The sequence below is a fragment of the Oxyura jamaicensis genome, chromosome 3 (assembly GCF_011077185.1).
Source record: "Oxyura jamaicensis isolate SHBP4307 breed ruddy duck chromosome 3, BPBGC_Ojam_1.0, whole genome shotgun sequence".
NCBI lineage: Eukaryota > Metazoa > Chordata > Aves > Anseriformes > Anatidae > Oxyura > Oxyura jamaicensis.
Genome location: NC_048895.1, coordinates 22,052,095 through 22,070,263, shown reverse-complemented (window position 1 = coordinate 22,070,263; position 18,169 = coordinate 22,052,095). Strand labels below are relative to the sequence as shown.

Genomic DNA, 18,169 nt, shown 5'->3' with positions numbered 1-18,169 from the left:
TGTGTGGTTTATTTTTTATTTTTTTTATTTGAAATCATGATTTGTCAGTTACACAATGCTAAGAACAGCTTAAAAAATCCCATCATATATAAAGAATATTATGAAGAAAAAAAACATATATCTCAGATTTTGGCAATGCTTCTTTACTAAGCATAGTATAGTATTTATTTGTTTCTACTTAAGTAGATGTCTGTTTCTATATTAAATCGTAGTGTTGAATTTGAGAGAAATAATTGAAGTTAAAGAAACTTGAACAAATATTTAAGTAGGCAGGGACATACTGCAGAGGTCATAATTTGATAATGTGGGGGTTATTCTGTTTGACCAAAGGGTTAGATTTATTAGATTACAATCTGTTTCAACTGTAAGTTAACTACATCGGACTTGGAAATACTATATTTAAACTTAACATAGCTCCATGGGATTTTATTTTATTTTATTTTATTTTATTTTATTTTATTTAAGTTAGAGATGTTCAGCCTCTGAGGGAGAGACTCATGAGATACATAGGTTCTGAAGCACAGGAATTATACCTCCTAAGTATAGCCCCTGGACAGGGCAAAGGATACCACTATAAGATACAGTGATTTTTTTTTTAATGCATGTTATGTTTCTATATTTTTACAACACCCTGCCCAATGTAAATTGTGAAACTCTGCTTGATATGTTATCTTATCAGTGACCTGCTATAGCATAAAGTATGTTGAGATGGCAAGTTGAAGACGTGGAAAAAAGTTTAAATAACATGTAACTTAACACTTTCTCTGTCATGAAGTTGTTATTCCAACACTTTAGAAACACCAGCTGATCTCATGCTGAATATTCTGTAGATTTCCCCTTTTTTGTCCTATTCCAAATCTTTCAAATTTCACATATGTATGTCTCTGTCTTAATATTTAATGTAGACTGTTTTCCACTAAATGCGTCATATTTTTAAGATATCGTATAACTTTCTGTCCAGCTGTTTTTAGACACACATGCATCATAGGAATTAAAGTGAACAGCCTGGGAGCTCATTGGATATATACTTGTCATAAGTTTTATTGCATTTTTTGAGAAAATATTTATCATCTTACAGTAAAAACAATACATCAGTAAACAGTATTTTGTAATATATAAAACCAAGAGAGAATGTTCTAACTGTATAGACACCTTTAAATTTGCCATTTCTTGTTGTTTTTTTTTTTTTTCAAATGTTTAAGCATCCAATATTAATGCTTGTTAATGCCTGTCCTGTTTTTTTTTGTTGCTGTTTAGTTCTGATACTGCTAATGTTACTTATTTTTGGTTAGTGGCATGGCAAGTTCTTGGTAAATAGTTTCCATACTCGTGGTCAACACTTAACAATAGCCAATTGCAAGAGACAGAAATAGTATCATAAACTGATTGACAAGGTCACTGCAATTGCAAGCATGAAACGTAGATCAGCAAGAGGTAGTTTGGATTTTCTGGGATAGAGGAGGATGCTGATAATGGATTTTTCCATAGGTTAACTATGATTTTAACAATGTATGTGAAATAAATTTCTATATCAATTAGCCTTCATTTTTTAAATTCAACTGTGTATTTTTCTGACAGTATTTCCCTCTGAAAGTATTTCTTCAAAGGCAGGAAGGGGCTTTGTTGAGACTGCTTCACCAATCTGGTATTCCATACAAGCATTTGTTCCCAGAAACTGAATATGAAACATGATTTAACAAATTAAGGGCTGTATCCTAGCTCTTCAGCACTCTGTTGATGTGATTTCCTGCAAAGATAAGTCGCCTTGCCTCAAGTCATTTTAGTCCTGGAGTCTCGATGGAAGAAGCCTTTAGGAGGAATTTGTTTTGTAATTCATGAGTTCAAGTCACGAAATAATATTAACAGATCATAAACAGCTTTTCTTTCTTTAACAGAAGCTTTATTATTATTACTATTATTATTATTATTATTATTATTATCCCATACACTTCCAATTCTTAGAGAACTTGAGGGAGAAAGGTGACAGGACAGGATCAGGCTTGTTTCCCTCAAGAATTTTCCTTATTCTAGCCCTATTTACCCTCTACTGTAGTTTAGATTAAGTATGGGATTACCCCTTTTCCCGAAAAGAGAGTTAGAGGGAATTTCTCATCTTCCTTTCTGTGTTGGATGACTACAGTAACACAAAATGAGTCAAAATCTGTAGTCATCTGGACATTGTGATGACTTTGAATCCAGGTCTGACATCAAGAGAATCTTTAACTAGCTCTATGTTCTTAGTGAGTTTCACCACACAAAGTTGCAGGGTTACACTCACCAATCTCTGTTGTCTAGAGTGTAGAAATCAGGGTATGCTATTTTCTGATTTTTCAGTTTTTGCAACTTCTGTTGTTGACATAGCATCCAAGGTTCTTACTTTTCAGCAATGTAGTTCATCCTGTATTTTTTAAAGAGAATGATTCATCTGGCAGCTCTGCTTATTTGGAGATGCTGTGCAAGAAAGCTTCCTTGTAGAGTGCTTTATTCCTTTGGCAAATGACAAAACTATAGGTAGAATACAGCAATTTCTTGCAAAAATAATAATAAATAAATTAAACAACAACACCTATATTTATAAACAAGTTGATTTTTGAATCTGTATAGTAGGATTTTGGTTAGTCATATTAGTTTTATATTTAAAATATATATAAAGAAAAAGAAGGAAGCACAACATTTCTTTACTTGGCTTCTATTCGAACATTCCTCTTACAATTTTGATTGGCCACAGTACTTTCAATACCCTTTCAATACTCCAATCACAGTATAAATATGGAATGTTAAGAATCAATCTTGTGCTTAAAAACAATGTCTGCTGGGGAAGATATGCCACCTGGTGATGCCAATAGAAGTGGGGAGAGGAATGCTGAAAACTCTTTCAGATCCTAGCATGTCTTGTGTTGAAGGCTTGAGAAAAGAGTATGAAAATTTTGTGGGATGTTATCTTCAAAGAAGAAGAAGCATTTTACATGTAGATCTGACAGTTTAAGAAAGATTTTATTTTGAGAATTAAAATTCAGAAATGCCTAAGCATTTTTAAGAGATTTGTTAGGCCAGTTTTAATAGTGACTTTCTTTTAAATGTAAGAATCATGGTAGTTTGTGTTATTGCATCAAAATATAAATATCTGAGTATAGGTTTGCATTTACGGTTACTGCAGCTGAATATGCAATACCTGACAATAGATAAGTTAGGATGCGCTTTAATCTTTGCAATAAAAACCCTTTTACAAAAATAGTAGTATAGTCATTCCTTATATTTAATCAAAAATTGTATTTATATTTAATCAAAAAAAAATCATAAAATTTAATCAAAGCATATGAATCTCCATTTTCAAACAACCTTCAAACAGTTGCTTTTTTTTCCTCTTAACGAGAAGTTAAGCCTTTCCTCCTATGTAACTGAAACATTTGAGAAACTGATATGAAAGAAATATGATTTTTTTTATATTTTTTTTTTCCCCCATGGTAGATAAATATCAGGACTGTTTTTCTCCTGCATTAAGTCTCTTACCAAAGATGTGTATTATGTCCCATGTTCCTGTGCCCTGTGCCAGGGATGGATCATTATTTACTAAAGACAGGAAAAGTCACTCCACCAAGGAAAAGCTGGTTCACAGAAGCTCAGCCCGTGTAAAAGTCTTAATTTCCGTAGAACTTCAGTAGACGCATATTCTGTGAAGCACAAGGAACGTCATACCATGATTCATGATTGTTTTAGTAAGTCTAACTGATTTGCAATTTATTTTTTTCATATAAAGTAGCTAAATATGACTATGAAATACCTTTGATAGGTCCTGGTGAAATTGCACTGTGGTTGGTCTAGTGAACTGAAGGCAGTAATGGGAGGTTTCAATTCCTCCACCTACTTTACCCTGCTGACCTTGGGCAAGTTATTTAACCTCTGTGTAGCTGTCTCCTTTTTGTAACATAAGGATAATATTAGTTATCTACCTCCCTGGTGCATTGTCAGGATTAATTAGGTAATGTTTACATGTTTTCAAGCTATAAAGTACTATATAAATGCTAAGTATTACTGTTACTTGAAATTGAAATTATGGACTTGTCCTAGAGATGTTTAAGGGGGAGGAAATAGGATGCACATTCCATTTTCAAGTAGTCATGTTTAATCTACTAATTTAGATGAAAGGATTTAGGAATACTTTGGCATCAAGGAATGTGACATTTAAAGTTTGTTTTGCATGGCTAGAAAACTTGTGGTTGTGCACACACCTTAGGATAATTATCAATGTTTAGTCAAGCTTCAGTAGATTTTGAACAGTTTCACAATACACCATCTACTAGCATAATTTCCTTCAGCACCAAATATCATTTTCTTTATTGTTTCTTGGTACAACTGTGTTGAAGAAAAGCAAAATAAAGCAGTTTTTGTGATTTCTACATTGGACTGGTTCTTGAGTAAAGAATCTGGCATCAGACGGAAAATAGTGCTTTTTAACTGGTTTTCTGCATCTCTCTAGTAATGGTTATGTTTTTCTTCATGTGTATACTGGTGTTTTTCTGTATTGTGAAATTTGTTGGCTTTTCTGTTGCAAAACGGGTATATAATACTGAGCCTCATGTCTGTAAAGTACATATTGTCACTTTGTATAGGCTGAAATTCCTATTGACTGCCAACAGCAGCATAGTAGGATAGTCTTTGAGACTCTGCCACTTCTTTGCAATAGCCTAGGGAATAATAGCAGTCTTCCAGAGATGGCACTGGTAAACAGTATTGAGCAAAAGAGAATTTGCTGATCAGTTCTCCTATGAAAACAGTCCTTTAGTTAATTCTGTTTAGTTAACAGTCTTTTAGAGTTTTTAACTCTCATGAAGACTGAAGAAAAGCCACTTTAATAGTGCTTAGGTATCTATGGTAAATCCTAAATGCAAAAAGTAATTTATGACATCAGACAAAAAATAGTGTTAATAATGTAAATATGTGATCCAAAACAAAAACAAACAAACAAAAAAAAACAACAACACCAAAACCATGTAGTCTGACTAGATCTTCCACAGATGAAGAAATTGTGTTTGATAGTTGTCTTGATTTTAAACAAATGCTTATATATTAGAGAGAGCGATAGACCCATCTATTTCCTCAAGTAGAGAAGGCATGATAAACTTTTGTTTTGACAAGATCTGATGAAGTTTTTATTTGAATGTTATAAAGGGGATCAAATTAGATTTTAACTATGTAACTTTCTTGTTTTAAGTCAAACAGATCAAGATACTTTGATAGGTCTTCCTTTTATGGGTGTAATCATGTGCAGTTACTATGGACGTTTATGTTAAACTACATGTTTTTGCCCTAAACAGAGTAAAGAGTGCTATTCTACAGGTACAACAAACACTCATTGGAGAGATTCTGTTTTTTTTTTTTTTCCAATCTACAAGTGCACTGTTTATGATGCCTCATGTAAGATGACTGGAAAAGCCAAAATAATGTCTTATGTCAAACAAAAATCCCAGATCAGGTTTAGATCTTCATTTCTGCCAAAGTATTACAGTGAAGTGTAATGGCATTTGACAATATTGGCATTTTTTATATGACTACTTTTGGCTAACTCAGCGTTCTGAAAAAATAAATAGTGTTTTCTCTTTGTGATTGAAAGGGTTAAATAGTACCAATTCATTACCACTCACAAAAGGATTTATTTTGTTCTCATAAATCAGTTTTATTCCACATTTTTATTATTCCCTTGGGTCAGCTGCTCCAATTGAAATCAATACAAGTGCAAGTGACACAATCAATCTAGATATTTGATTATGGATTTGAGACTCCCAGTTCTGCTCTGTGTGTTTAGCTAGTCTCCTTCTGATAGTGTCCCTCGAGAATGGAAAATTCTTATTGACATCCATGAATTATGGGCATAGATTCAGAAACTAGATACTGTGATAATTTCCATTTATGTAGAGATACAGTTAGAGAAAGAATGCTCTAACCACAGAAAAACAAACCTAAAGATTTTAAAGCTACCTGTTTCCAAATTTCTTTTAGTGTGTAAAATCTCTCATGAAATAAAATTAATAAAGCCTCATCATTTGCCTATAAAAGCCCTCAAATAAAATGGATTAAATCAATAACTGCATGCCATATCATCAGTTTAACATCACGAGAACAGCCGTATCATCAGTTTAACATCATGAGAACAGCAAACATTTTTGTTATTTTGTTATTTGATGTCCTCCTGTCATTATATACAACATGACCTTATGCCTGTTGTGGTGCTAAACTGTACTGGGACATTAAAGAAGACACACTGCCCAGTCAGGAGCTCCTATACATTGTGCTTCTGAGGCCACAAATGGGCAATACACAGTGTTGTACTCTAAATCTTATCAAAGGTGTTGCAAATCTTCCCTACTTCATGCAAGCATCTTTATAGTTTCATACCTCTCTGAAAGTTGCAACTTGAGTGAATTAGCAGTATAGCTGTAGATGCCTGGACTTTGGCTTACTCCACCAACCAAAGAAGCAGAGTCTGTCCAAAGAGTTGTGAGACCTCAGACAACCGTCATTTTGAGTAATCTCATGCAATGTGTGGAAGTTTCTGTTGAGCTCAAGCCTTTAACCAGTTGAGATTTCTTTTGAGTTCCATCACAATACATGGCTTCTGGGCCAAGGGAGTTTTATCCTTTCTCCACTGTTTGTGACATCTCAGCAGTTAAGAAATAGTTCTCTTGGAAGTTTATTACTTGACTTCATCCACCATAGCCCATCGTTTTCCTCATGGGATCATCTAGGGTTTCCTTCTGGTTCAGGTCTGTATACGATTTAATGCTTGCTTACAATGCATCTCTCTTGCTTACCATTGTATTTTATTTTTCTCCTTACTGTTGTAAGCAAGAGAGAGACATCTAGATGAAGATATAAATTCACCTTTCTCTGAGTATAGACAGTAGATACAAATGTTGGATATTGGGAAGAACTTCTTTACCAGAAGGGTTGTTAGGCATTGGAATGTGCTGCCCAGGGAAGTGGTCAAGTCACCATCCCTGGAGGTCTTTAAAAGAAATTTAGATGTAGACCTTAGAGATATGGTTTAGTAGTTTAGTGGAGGACTATATAGTGTTAGATCAGAGGTTGGACTAGGTGATCTTAGAGGTCTCTTCCAACCTAGATGATTCTGTGAAAATACCATTTAATTTCTTGGTCAGATTGATGGTTGGACTTAATGATCTTGAAGGTCTTCTCAAACCTAAATGATTTTGTGACTCTCTCAAACTCTCTTTCTAAGACAAGTGTTTCAAGCCCTTAATCATCTTTGCATAGATTCTACTCCCTTAAGTCCATGTCTTTTCCATACCAGGGAGCCCAGAACTGGACCCAGTACTCTAGAGGTCTCTTACCAGGGCTTAGTAGAGAGGAGGGATCCCCTCACTTGACCTACTGGCACTGTTCTTCCTAATGTAACCCAGAAAGCAATTGGCCTTCTTTATTACAAGGACTCACTGCTGGCTCATGTTAAACTTGTTGGCCATCAGGACCCCCAGATCTTATTTTCAAAGCAGCAAAGTTGCTTTCCAACTAGTCATCCCTCAGCCTGTAGTGGGAACCAGCTCAGAATAATTAACAAAATATTCAGCATATGTATATCGTAAGCCTCAAGACAATCTAAGTTAGCTGAACCAAATTAAAGCCTGTAAAAACTCACAGAAAGTGCCTTTGTTTTATGCAGGAAACTGAGCTGAAAAGAAGCAACCTCAGAAATACAGTCAGAAGTTGTATGTCTTTGAATTGTCACATTTCTGCTGCATGTGGTGATAAGGACTTTCATTTTGTTCTTTAAATAATTTTTTATTTTTCAGTCTTGAAACTAAAAGCAACTTTATTGGGGTAAAGGAAAAAAACTGAAGTTTTTCATTGTTGGTAAATGTGAACTGTTCATTATTTACAAGAAAATAAATAGTTTGGATTCATAGTTTAGTTAGTTTACCACAGCGCTTTTAAATTATCCACCTTGCTTCATCCAGCAACTCCACCTGACCCCTTAGAGTGAGAATGAAGGTTTCCTATGATAAGAGAGGCTTTTAATTTTGGCCTCAGCTTGATGGAGTGAGACCATGATCTGTCCTTAGGAACAATACATCTATATCTATAGATCAGATCTATAGATCATATCTATATAGATATAGACCTAAAGAACTATACAAAGATCACCAGGTAAATTAGCATAAAAACTTGCAGTTATTTTTGTATGATCTATTCCTTGACCTGGAGTTTTTGCTACTTTAATTTTGGACTAGTCTTCTACAGTGAGAAGAACTATAGTTCTGCTTCTATCTATTTAAATATTGTAGAGCAGCATGCTCTCTAATGTAAAAATATGTTATCAAGACTTGTAAGAACATAATGGAAACAGCAGAGAAATAGATATTGGTAATAGTATTTCAGAATGTGATCTAAAGCCTTAAACTTGCCTCTCCTCCTTCCCAAAATCTTTTGCCATGTAGTAGCACACAGTACGTAGTGTGACTCATGTTATTTTGAAATAGCTCACGTTGTTCTGAAATAGCAATATAGAAAGAAGAAAATAACTTGTCAGAAATTTGTGATAATCAGACTAAAGTGTTCCCAGCTTAATTATCTTTCAGGTTGAAATCTTTCTGCATGTTACAAATTAATGGTCCTGTAATATCACTTTAGTTCAGATGAATCTGGTGAGCAGTCAGCCAATTTCTAAGGACACTGCACCACAACTAGGAAGAGGTAGAGATTTTCTGTTATACAAAGAAGACTCAGTTACTAAAGTCCCAAATGAACAGAGAAGCATAATGAAGCCGATTTTTGACCCAGTATCTTCTGTATAATGATGGCCAGTTCTTGATGATTAGAAAAGGAAAAAACATAAGCATCCAATGAAATTTTTTGTCAGGCATAGCCTCCTTGCTTTCTGAAGTCAGCAGCAGAGTCTAGTTCTGTCAGTGTGTTTGTGATGTGGACATGTTAGACTGGTTATGTTTAAACTTACTACTTTAATACTTACCAATGCAATGATAATAATCAGAGTATTCAGAAATTTGAAAAGATTGCTCGTGCATATGAAACATTAATTTTTGCTGTTTAATACATAAAAAGCAACAACTCAGTTTATGGCCTTTTGCCTTAAATTCATAAACTTTGGTCCAGATAGGAAGACTACCCTTAAACATGACAAGTTCTGGAGAAAAAGAAAAAGAAAAAAAAGTTTTAAAATGTTAGATGAATACATTTGGTTTATATTATTTCTTTTTTTCCATTGCAGCCTTTGTCATGAGCATGGTTTCATGTTGTACCATTTTCTGCGCTCCTTACAACCTTTGTCATATGAATAAGATATCAGAACACTAATGACTAATATACAGTATTCTGTGTCTGCTGATACCATACTGTACTACCATGACCTTTGCAATATTATGTATTCTGATTGGCTGTCCATTTCACCTCTTCCCCACAAGTTAATAAGGCTGTAAAAAGGAGAGAACTTGAAATGGCCAGCCAGTCAAATTACAGAATATTGAAAAGGTCAGAGCAGTACAGCACACAGAAAAAAATTACGGAATATATGAGGCATTAAAATTCTTGTGACAATGATTATAACAAGAATGGAAAAGGATACCCATTTATGTTAGTTCAATCTAGTGAACCCCATAGGATGATGGACCCAGGACAGCAGTAATTTACGCACCAGCAGTCCCCAGGAGCTTTCTTCACCTATTTACAGTAGCACTCAGTGACAGGAGTGCACATTTGCTTGGGAGCCCCCTTTGAATTGTCCACTCAGAAAAAAAGTTTCAAATGGAAATACACACCAGCTAGTGTGCTGTGTGAAGCTTAGCAGTTTTAAGCAATGTTTTTTAATGGTTTATGTATTTATGTATCTTTTTAATGTAAAGATGACCAGGGAACAGATCACGGCACCAAGCCTGCTGGAGTTCAAGGAGCTTTTGGATGATGCTCTCAGACATATGGTCTGATTTTGGGGTGGAGATTTTTGGTTTAGAGCCAGAAGTTGTACTCAATGATCCCTGTGAGTCCCTTCCAACCTGGGATACTCTGTGATAATCTATATTGATATTCTATTGCTCAGATTTATTTCAAGTTCACATAGTTTTTCAGTATGCTTATGGATATTCTTTAGCCCTGATTTCTTTATTTGTTTAATTTTTTTCTGAAACATCGAGATACTTTGTTCTGATCTTACTAACTAGGAATAAACTGGGAACAGCACACCTTTTACTCAAATTTCTGATCTAGGCCAAAGAAATCCTTCAGAAATATTGGGGAAAATGTGGAGAGTCTTACTAGCAGGAAGGCTAGTAAAAGAATAAAACTATCATGATGAAAAACTTTGAGATTAAGGAGTATGGGGAAGCCTTTCAAGTTTCTAAAGGGTTTAGTCTTTTTTGAGAGGTTATGGGAAATGGTTTCTCTGAACCCCACTTGATCTGAGTTCATATTTTGTAGAAGTGCTTGTCTCCATAAGTTTTGAAGGACATGATGAGCCAGTTCTTCTAGGATTTTTTTTTCCTCCTTTGTTAGGTTGTTCTTGTTAACTGTGTCTCAAGGGGGTCTGTCTTGTTGGAGTGCTTGTGACAGCTCAAGGCAGGAGCTACGAGGCAGAAACGTGCAGGAACAAGTAGTTGTTCTGATAGAAACCATTTGTCCGAAGTAAAACAATGTCTCTTAGGACTTTACCAGAGTCTGAGGCAGTTGCTGTCTAGGACTGCAGCAGCCTTGTTCATAGGTTAAAGCAGGATTGGCAAGCAGGGTGGAGAGAAGTGCGCATATATATGAAAAATGGAAAAAGAGAGGTCTCATCCACTTATACTCGCAAATAGGGTCCACACTGGAGCAGTCTAGGCAGGAGTGGCACAGAGTGATATGACAGGGTTATCGCTGTATCGCTTTCCATCAGACTGAGCCTATGTGTCTGCATTTTCCAGCCCACTGAAAGCAATGTTTAAGCAGTGAGAAGTGGCAAAGCTGCATACTGCAAGTCATCCCCAGCAAGACCTGCATTTTAAAAATGTTTTAATATTTCACTTGCCAGTAACAGTAATTTGTTTGGCTGGCAATAAGGATAAAACACCTTTTGTCTGTGTAAAATTCAGTTTAGGAAACTTGTAAGTGCTTCTTGGGTTTTTATTAGAAGTAATGAAAAATTTTGAATTGCTATGTTGTCTAACTCATTGTAAATTTGCAAGTTCATTTTTGAGCTGAATAAAATGGTTATGTAATTACATACTTCTGCTAATTATTGAGTAATTATATACTTCTTATAATTGCCGAGTAATCACTCTGCTATAACTAGAATTTAATGTTACAACTAATTGTATAATTACTGTGTATTAATGTTGTTATCAAGGCAACTTGGAATAGGGTGTTATCCTTTTAATTCTTTTTCCATTACTCTAAGCTGTATTTTTTTAAAGATATATAGTTAGCCATTGGAAGAAGGACTAATGGTGGAATAGAAATGTCAGCAGAAGAAGTACATGCTTTTATTTTGGTCTCAGGTTGGTGAGAATAAAAATATTAACATGTTAAAACTGCACAGAAGATTGAAAAAAGTTAAATTTTCTCATGAAATGGCACATAAATTGCTGTTAGAGAGCCTATCCTATGAATCTAGCCTTTGTGCCTTGATCTATCAACAACTGGATTTTTATTATTTTCCACATATTGTAGGTGAAACAGTTAAAAATGCATCTCTTTTCACAGCCAGAAAAGTCTTTAAGAGTTTTGCATAAGTAGGACCTTAAGAATATGTATTTCACACATTTCTAATGGCTTTATTGTTAATAAAGCAATAGATGTGTTTAATAGTCATGTTGCTTAGTGGGCATCACAGAAAGTAAGTCACAGATTGCCTGGTGATGCACAGGAAAAATGTAGTAGATGATGGGAGAAAGATGATTTGTTGGATTGTGTCTACTCCCAAATCACACACAGGGACAGTTTCACAAAGATGCCTAAGGTGGGTTTAATAGACAATTTAAGAAATTACATCAGCTAATACAGATGCATTTTTCTAATGCTGGCTGAATAGTCAGTGCATGTAAGAGTACTGTCAGACTAAATAACTTAGTTTCTGCAAAACTGATATCTCTGTACATGGAATGTGTAAAACTTGATCAGACTTCTTGCATGATAGGAAGCTTTGCCTCCATTGCTCTTTATAAAATAGTTTCTCTAAGGCTAAGGCAAAATTTGGTGAACTCCAAAATGAATCCATGAAGTTTCATGAAATTATTCTAGATTTACACTGCTGTAGTCTGTTTGGGCAGTCTGGTGCTATGGCACACTAATAGAATGTGAGCAGTAAGGATCTAGATCACAAGGCAGACATAAAAAGGCTCATCTCATCTCCCTCCCTCCAAAAATTAAAGTCAGTTTGCTATATGTCAGCAACAGAGTAACTGAAACACTGTGCAGCTCTGTGAACATCCAGTGTGTGGATAATAGTGGAGTGGCTTGGACTTGTATCATAAGTGAGTTACAGACTGTTTTTAAGAATTAGTGGAAAGTCCAGATCACTGACTCATGGTAAAATGTAATGTGAGTGTGACTAAAAGGTACTGCATTTGCACATTTAAGTGAATGTCATAATAATATGGAATATCTGAAAAACTGCTTCAGGTTTAATTTCAGTTTGAACAGTCCACTTGAAACTTGCATAAAAATGAGTAAACTCAATGCGGTTCACTTGCAATAATTAAAGGAGAATTTCCATTTTTTATACAATTATATCTTATTTAGATTTTGTAGAGGACTCAGACTTGAATATTCAATCTTCTGCCTGTGATAATGCCTTAATTTAAGATATTTTTAATAGCTATATTCTCTTTAATTTAATTGTGATACCTGTGGTTTCAAAGACTTCTGTGATTGTGCTGTTGTTTGGAATGCAGAATTTCTATTGACTTCAATACGAGAGCTCTTCAAGTAATGATGGATAGTAGTAATAGTATTAATCATTTATATAGCACTTTAGATGTTCAAAATATTGGGTAATCTTTAAATGAGCCCAGCTTTTCTCAGATAAGTGAGTGAAATCTTAATTGAGTCAAAAAAAAAAAAAAAGTGTTTATGTGTAACGCTATTTTTCATTTTCCAGTCTTGCTCATCCAGTCTTGCTATTTTGGGGAGTTTTATTTTGTTATTTTTGTAGTGTAGAATATTAGAATATCTTAAATCTGGGGTCTTGAAAAGGTTGTAAAAGACACTTAGTGGTGTCCTCTGATGATTTCAACAGATAAACTGTGTACCCAAATCCCTGTTCTATCTTTGAGCAGATGGCAGGCCATGCTGAAAAGAATGTTTCTTATTGCAGAGGAGTAATTCTTAGGTAGACACTGGCGTTAGCTTATACTAGTTGATAAACTCCTGAAGTAAGTTCTTTTCTAGTGAATTTAAGATGTTGTACAAGTCTTACATAGCCATAAGAATTGGCCTTAACATTTCAACTGCTCCTGACCGGTTTGCATCTGCAGTTCTCACATAACTGCTCATGAACATGAGTAACTTCTGAAAACTGGCTGCTGTCTGCAGCATATAGTGTGTGTGCATATATATATATATCTATGTATGTATGTGTGTGTATATCAATCAGCTTTGCAACTGCATGGTTGCTCTGTTTATTTTTCAACTTTTATGAGTACAGGAAACTGTTAGCAAAAAGAGGAGAAAATGGGGAAAAATACTTATTCTTCAAATTAGCCTTTTTTTTTTTTTTTTTTTTTTCCTGGTATTAATGGCAAATTTTCATTTGAGCAGAAGTCTTGCTTAATGGACAGCAAACTGTAGAAGACACAAAGCCTAACATTTATTCTTCTTCCCCCTCACCTTTTTTTTTTTTTTTTTTTTTTTTTTTCTTAACAGCTAATGCTAATTATTCTGTTGTAAATGGCACTTGGATCTTACACAGGAGCAACGAATCCAATGTATGGGTACCCATTAAAGGACTGATTCCATTTTCTAACTACACAGTACAAGTGAACGCTTCCAACAGCCAGGGCAGCTTGATAAGTGATGCTATAACAATAGTCATGCCTCCAGGAGGTAAGTATGAAAAAGTGCTGTTTCTGTGCATGTAACAATTACACAAATACTCTGTTAAACAAAACATTATTTATTATTGCAACTGAGGACTGGAAGCTAGAAGAATATGTTTGCATTAGTAGTTCTTACTGACAAAATTGTTCTTTTTAGCTTCTAATTTATCACATTGCTCAATTTAAAAATAGAAAATGAAAACAGGTAGCTGAATAGATAACACTGAGTAAGTAAGAAGTACATCATATGCCTTTTTTGTTCTTTTCTTTTTTTCTGTGAATGGTGTTAGATTCTGTCTTGGGGGGCTAATCGAATCTAAGAATGTAGAGTCATCTTCATTTTGCAGTCTGGTGTAACCTTAAGAAAGTCAATTGCAGCATGCTGGTTTACGATGAATGATACTCTAAACCACTTTGGTTAGTCCACTTAAAAAACAAAACAATAAAATAGAATAAAATAACAGCATTGAGCAAATACACTCTGTCTCTCTAAGTACTGTTTTCAGTACTCAAATTAACAACTGATTTATATGTGTTACTTTTATGTTCTCTTTTCATGGACATCCAAGTGAACTAACTTTTGCTGAAGAAATGCCACTGGAAACAATGAAGATGATTTGATGATTTCAGATCATAAAATGAGAGCCCAACTAAACTTGATCTTGAGAGATGTGTTGATATAGCTGATGAGCACAAATAATGTAGACTGACATACAAATAATGTGAAAGTAAAAACAAACAAATCCAATCAATCAAACAACAACAAATACTAAATAATTACTAAATAATACAAACACACACACACAAAAAAAAAAAAAAAAAACGGGAAAAAAAAATACAGTTGGGACAGTTTACTTGCACGAAATTGATTGGTTTGGGAACAAACCAAGAGAAAGACTTCTGAAAATTGTATAAATAAAAAGTAGAATTATCAAGCAAGATGAAAAGGTTAAGCCCCATCACACTTTGTATTTTTCCAATCTGTTTGTTAAATGAAAGGTATAATTAATATATACACACTGTCATATAATAATAAAACCACATATGAGTTATACTGTTCACATAAGACACAGATATGTCTAATCCCAGTGTCACTGTTCAATTTTGCAGGAAGAAATAACAAAATCTGGGAGTGAAAATTTCACCAAATGAAAAAGTAAAGGATCTTTAAATATAGACAAGGATGTGCACAAGTTTATGACAACCATTAAGATACACTTTCTTTCATCATTAGATTGTTGTTGATTACAATTAGAAAACTTATAGCTTTGAAATTATCTTTTTTATGACCTTGTGGTAGTTTAAAAGCAATACCTCATTGATTAAATAGGTTTTAGTTCATGCTTCCCTTTAGTTAATGATCTGAAAAGGTATTATCCTGATTTACACATAAAATCATGCTGAAAAGCATGTGGCATTCACTAGGATATGTGTGTTTAAGTAGAATTAAATTAGCAGTGAGAGTTATTAAAGAAATCTTCCATACTATTGTCCAGTGGACTGTGATCTGTAGTGAAATGAATAATAAATGAAGCACTACATATGAGAGAAGGACTCTCACACACTATATATCCTCACAATACATGTGCACACATGCAGGCACGCACGCATTTATCTTGGACAATGTATGTTTAGTTTATGATGTTGTTTACTATAAAGACTCTTAGAATGCTATACAATTCCAACATTATGAGTAAATTACGAGTAAATTATGAGTAAAATGGTAATTTTATGTTGGGCTATCTACAGTGCCTTCACTGGCAAACACATTCTAAATCATTAAATGAAATCTGGATCTTACTAAAAACAGAAGGAATTCTATTTTTTTACTTCAGCGGCCAAGATTTCACTTTGGCAGAAGTTACATTTGTTCAAAGGTAACAGTTCTCATTATATACAAAATCACAGCCTTCCAGTGAGTGTAAAAATGTAGTATTTTCTTCTTAAGGGTAACATAAAAAATGCTGTTTCTAAAATTTACTTTGTGGGGAGTGCCTTAGGTAGGGAACTTGATGGAAGATTGATTAATTGTGGGGTAGTGACAGAAATGACATGAGTGTTCCATTTTGAAGTTACTGCAAATAACTGTTTTTCAATTACTCTACGATTTTTGCTTCCAACATGCCTTTCCTTTGTTTAAATTTTATTTAAAATGTATTGCACATAATATAATGCACACTGAATCTTTAGTTTTACCTGATTGAATATATCTTAATTTCTCATCAAGCTGATTTGCCATGTTTAAAGTCAAGGCTTAAAAAAAAATCTTAGAAAGAAGGAATATATTTTATCTACACTCTTGACTAAAATTGCAGTGCAGGTTCAAGAGTTCTTGGAAAGATTAAAAAAAAATAAAAACTGAATCCAAATGTTAATCCATAAATATGAAACTTTCTTTTGACCCTTGGCCTGTAGTGGTCTGGAGTTACTAATGGGGTTAGGATTTCAACTCTTAATGGGACTTGGTGCATTAGTGTTTTGTATGCATGGAATTCAGCGTTCAGTTTAATAAGTGGTTGACATTGGTGATGTCCCTTAATTTGCTTAAATCTAATTGGCTCTTTTATCAGTCAAACCTGTATGGATTGGCAATTGATCAGGAAGGGTCAGCCATGACTGTGCATGTACTTAAATGCTGGAACCACCAGTTAAAGTCACTGTTGCATAATAAGAAGCTGAAGCCATGAGAACAAATGATCTTCAGAGTCGGAAGGCAAAAGAAAGCAGAGAAGTTTTTCAGGATGTTCAAGTTCAGAACAAAGGCATTATTGAGTATATAAATTTTAAATACACTGCTTTTTGCCTCAAGACTTAAAGCTTTTTTTTTTTTCCAGATGAACCCAAATCTTGTCTGAAACTGTCTTTGTTACATCAAAGAACTGCATAGAAAGCTAAAAGAGATGGAAGAAGCATAAAAGGGCATAGTTTAAAATGATTAGTGACAAATTTCATACCGCAGAGGTAGAAGTAAATTTTTTTGAGTTTTATATTTTCTCCAAATAGAATAAATTTGTTCTATTTATCTTGTCCCAAACTGCTTTGGTAGAAGTTGTAAAAAATAATGTACTAGCCAAGGCTTCACATTAATTTGAGGATGCCAGGTAGTAAAAAATCTGGAGAACAAATCGCTTTAAAATTAATTTAATTAGGTAAATGAATTGAAACGATACAGAGGATGTAAAACTGCAAAAATATGGGAGAAAATGTTCTGTACAGAGCGCTTGGCTATGTATTTTTCTTTTTCATAAGTGTTGTTTGTTATGTAGGACCCCGTGAATTTGGAAATACTTTATAGTAAGTGATGGTAAGCTAACAGGAAGGAAAGTTCCAATCACTGCTGGTAAGATCTTATACTCTCGTTAACTCCACTTGTTCTCTGCCCCTGACCACGGGAAAAAAGAAAGTTAAAAAAAAAAAGAAAAAAAAAAGAAAAAAGAAATCTAGCATGCAGAACTGAAGAGGTAGCTTTGCTGACAAGTAGCGGTGAACAGAGAATGCAGAGAGGTGCATGCTGCTAATCAGATGAGAACCAGGAAGGTGGAGTCTAAGTCATCACCAATGTTAAAGAAAAGGGTTCCCAGACAACAGGAAGAAGTTTGAAGCTTGTTGTAGGTGGTAATTCCATATCTTATTGCAGAGAGTTGTCTTTGTGTGGTTACCTGTATTGGGCATTACCAGCCATAAGCCTGGTGCTGCCTTATCTGTGAAGAGGTGAAGAGAATAAGAGAATGGCCTTAAAATGTTGATAAATGTTCCTATTCCCTAAGTAATATGTAAAAGGGGAGATACTCAAAAAAAAAAAAAAAAAAAAAGAGAGAGAGAGAGAGGGGGACAGAGACGTGGAGATGTGCCTAAGCAGTGAAGTGTCTTTTTAATCTCTCCCATAATTTATAGAGTATGCTGCTGGTTTATATGCTTGGCCTGTGATTTGCTCAACACAGTAACGTCTAGCTGTGAAAGATGTCAGATTTTGCCTTGGACTCATAAGTATCTGCCCTTTGCTGGTCCCTTGTTTGTACACAGGATGCTGCATGCCTCTGCCCACAAGCTCAAGCTAGTTTTCAGGAGCAAAAAGCAAGCCTGTGTATTTATAGCTGTTGATGTTTGTTCACCATCTATAGAACACGGTGTCC

General features: G+C 34.5%; 1 protein-coding gene across 1 annotated transcript in view; it reads left to right on the top strand.

Annotated features, from left to right (window-relative positions):
- Positions 1-18,169, top strand: part of USH2A (usherin) — a 414,223-nt gene that overhangs the window by 241,781 nt on the left and 154,273 nt on the right. Inside the window, exon 38 of the mRNA XM_035320952.1 lies at positions 13,864-14,043. Within this exon, the coding sequence (XP_035176843.1) occupies positions 13,864-14,043 (180 nt within the window). The remainder of the gene's footprint in view (positions 1-13,863; positions 14,044-18,169) is intronic.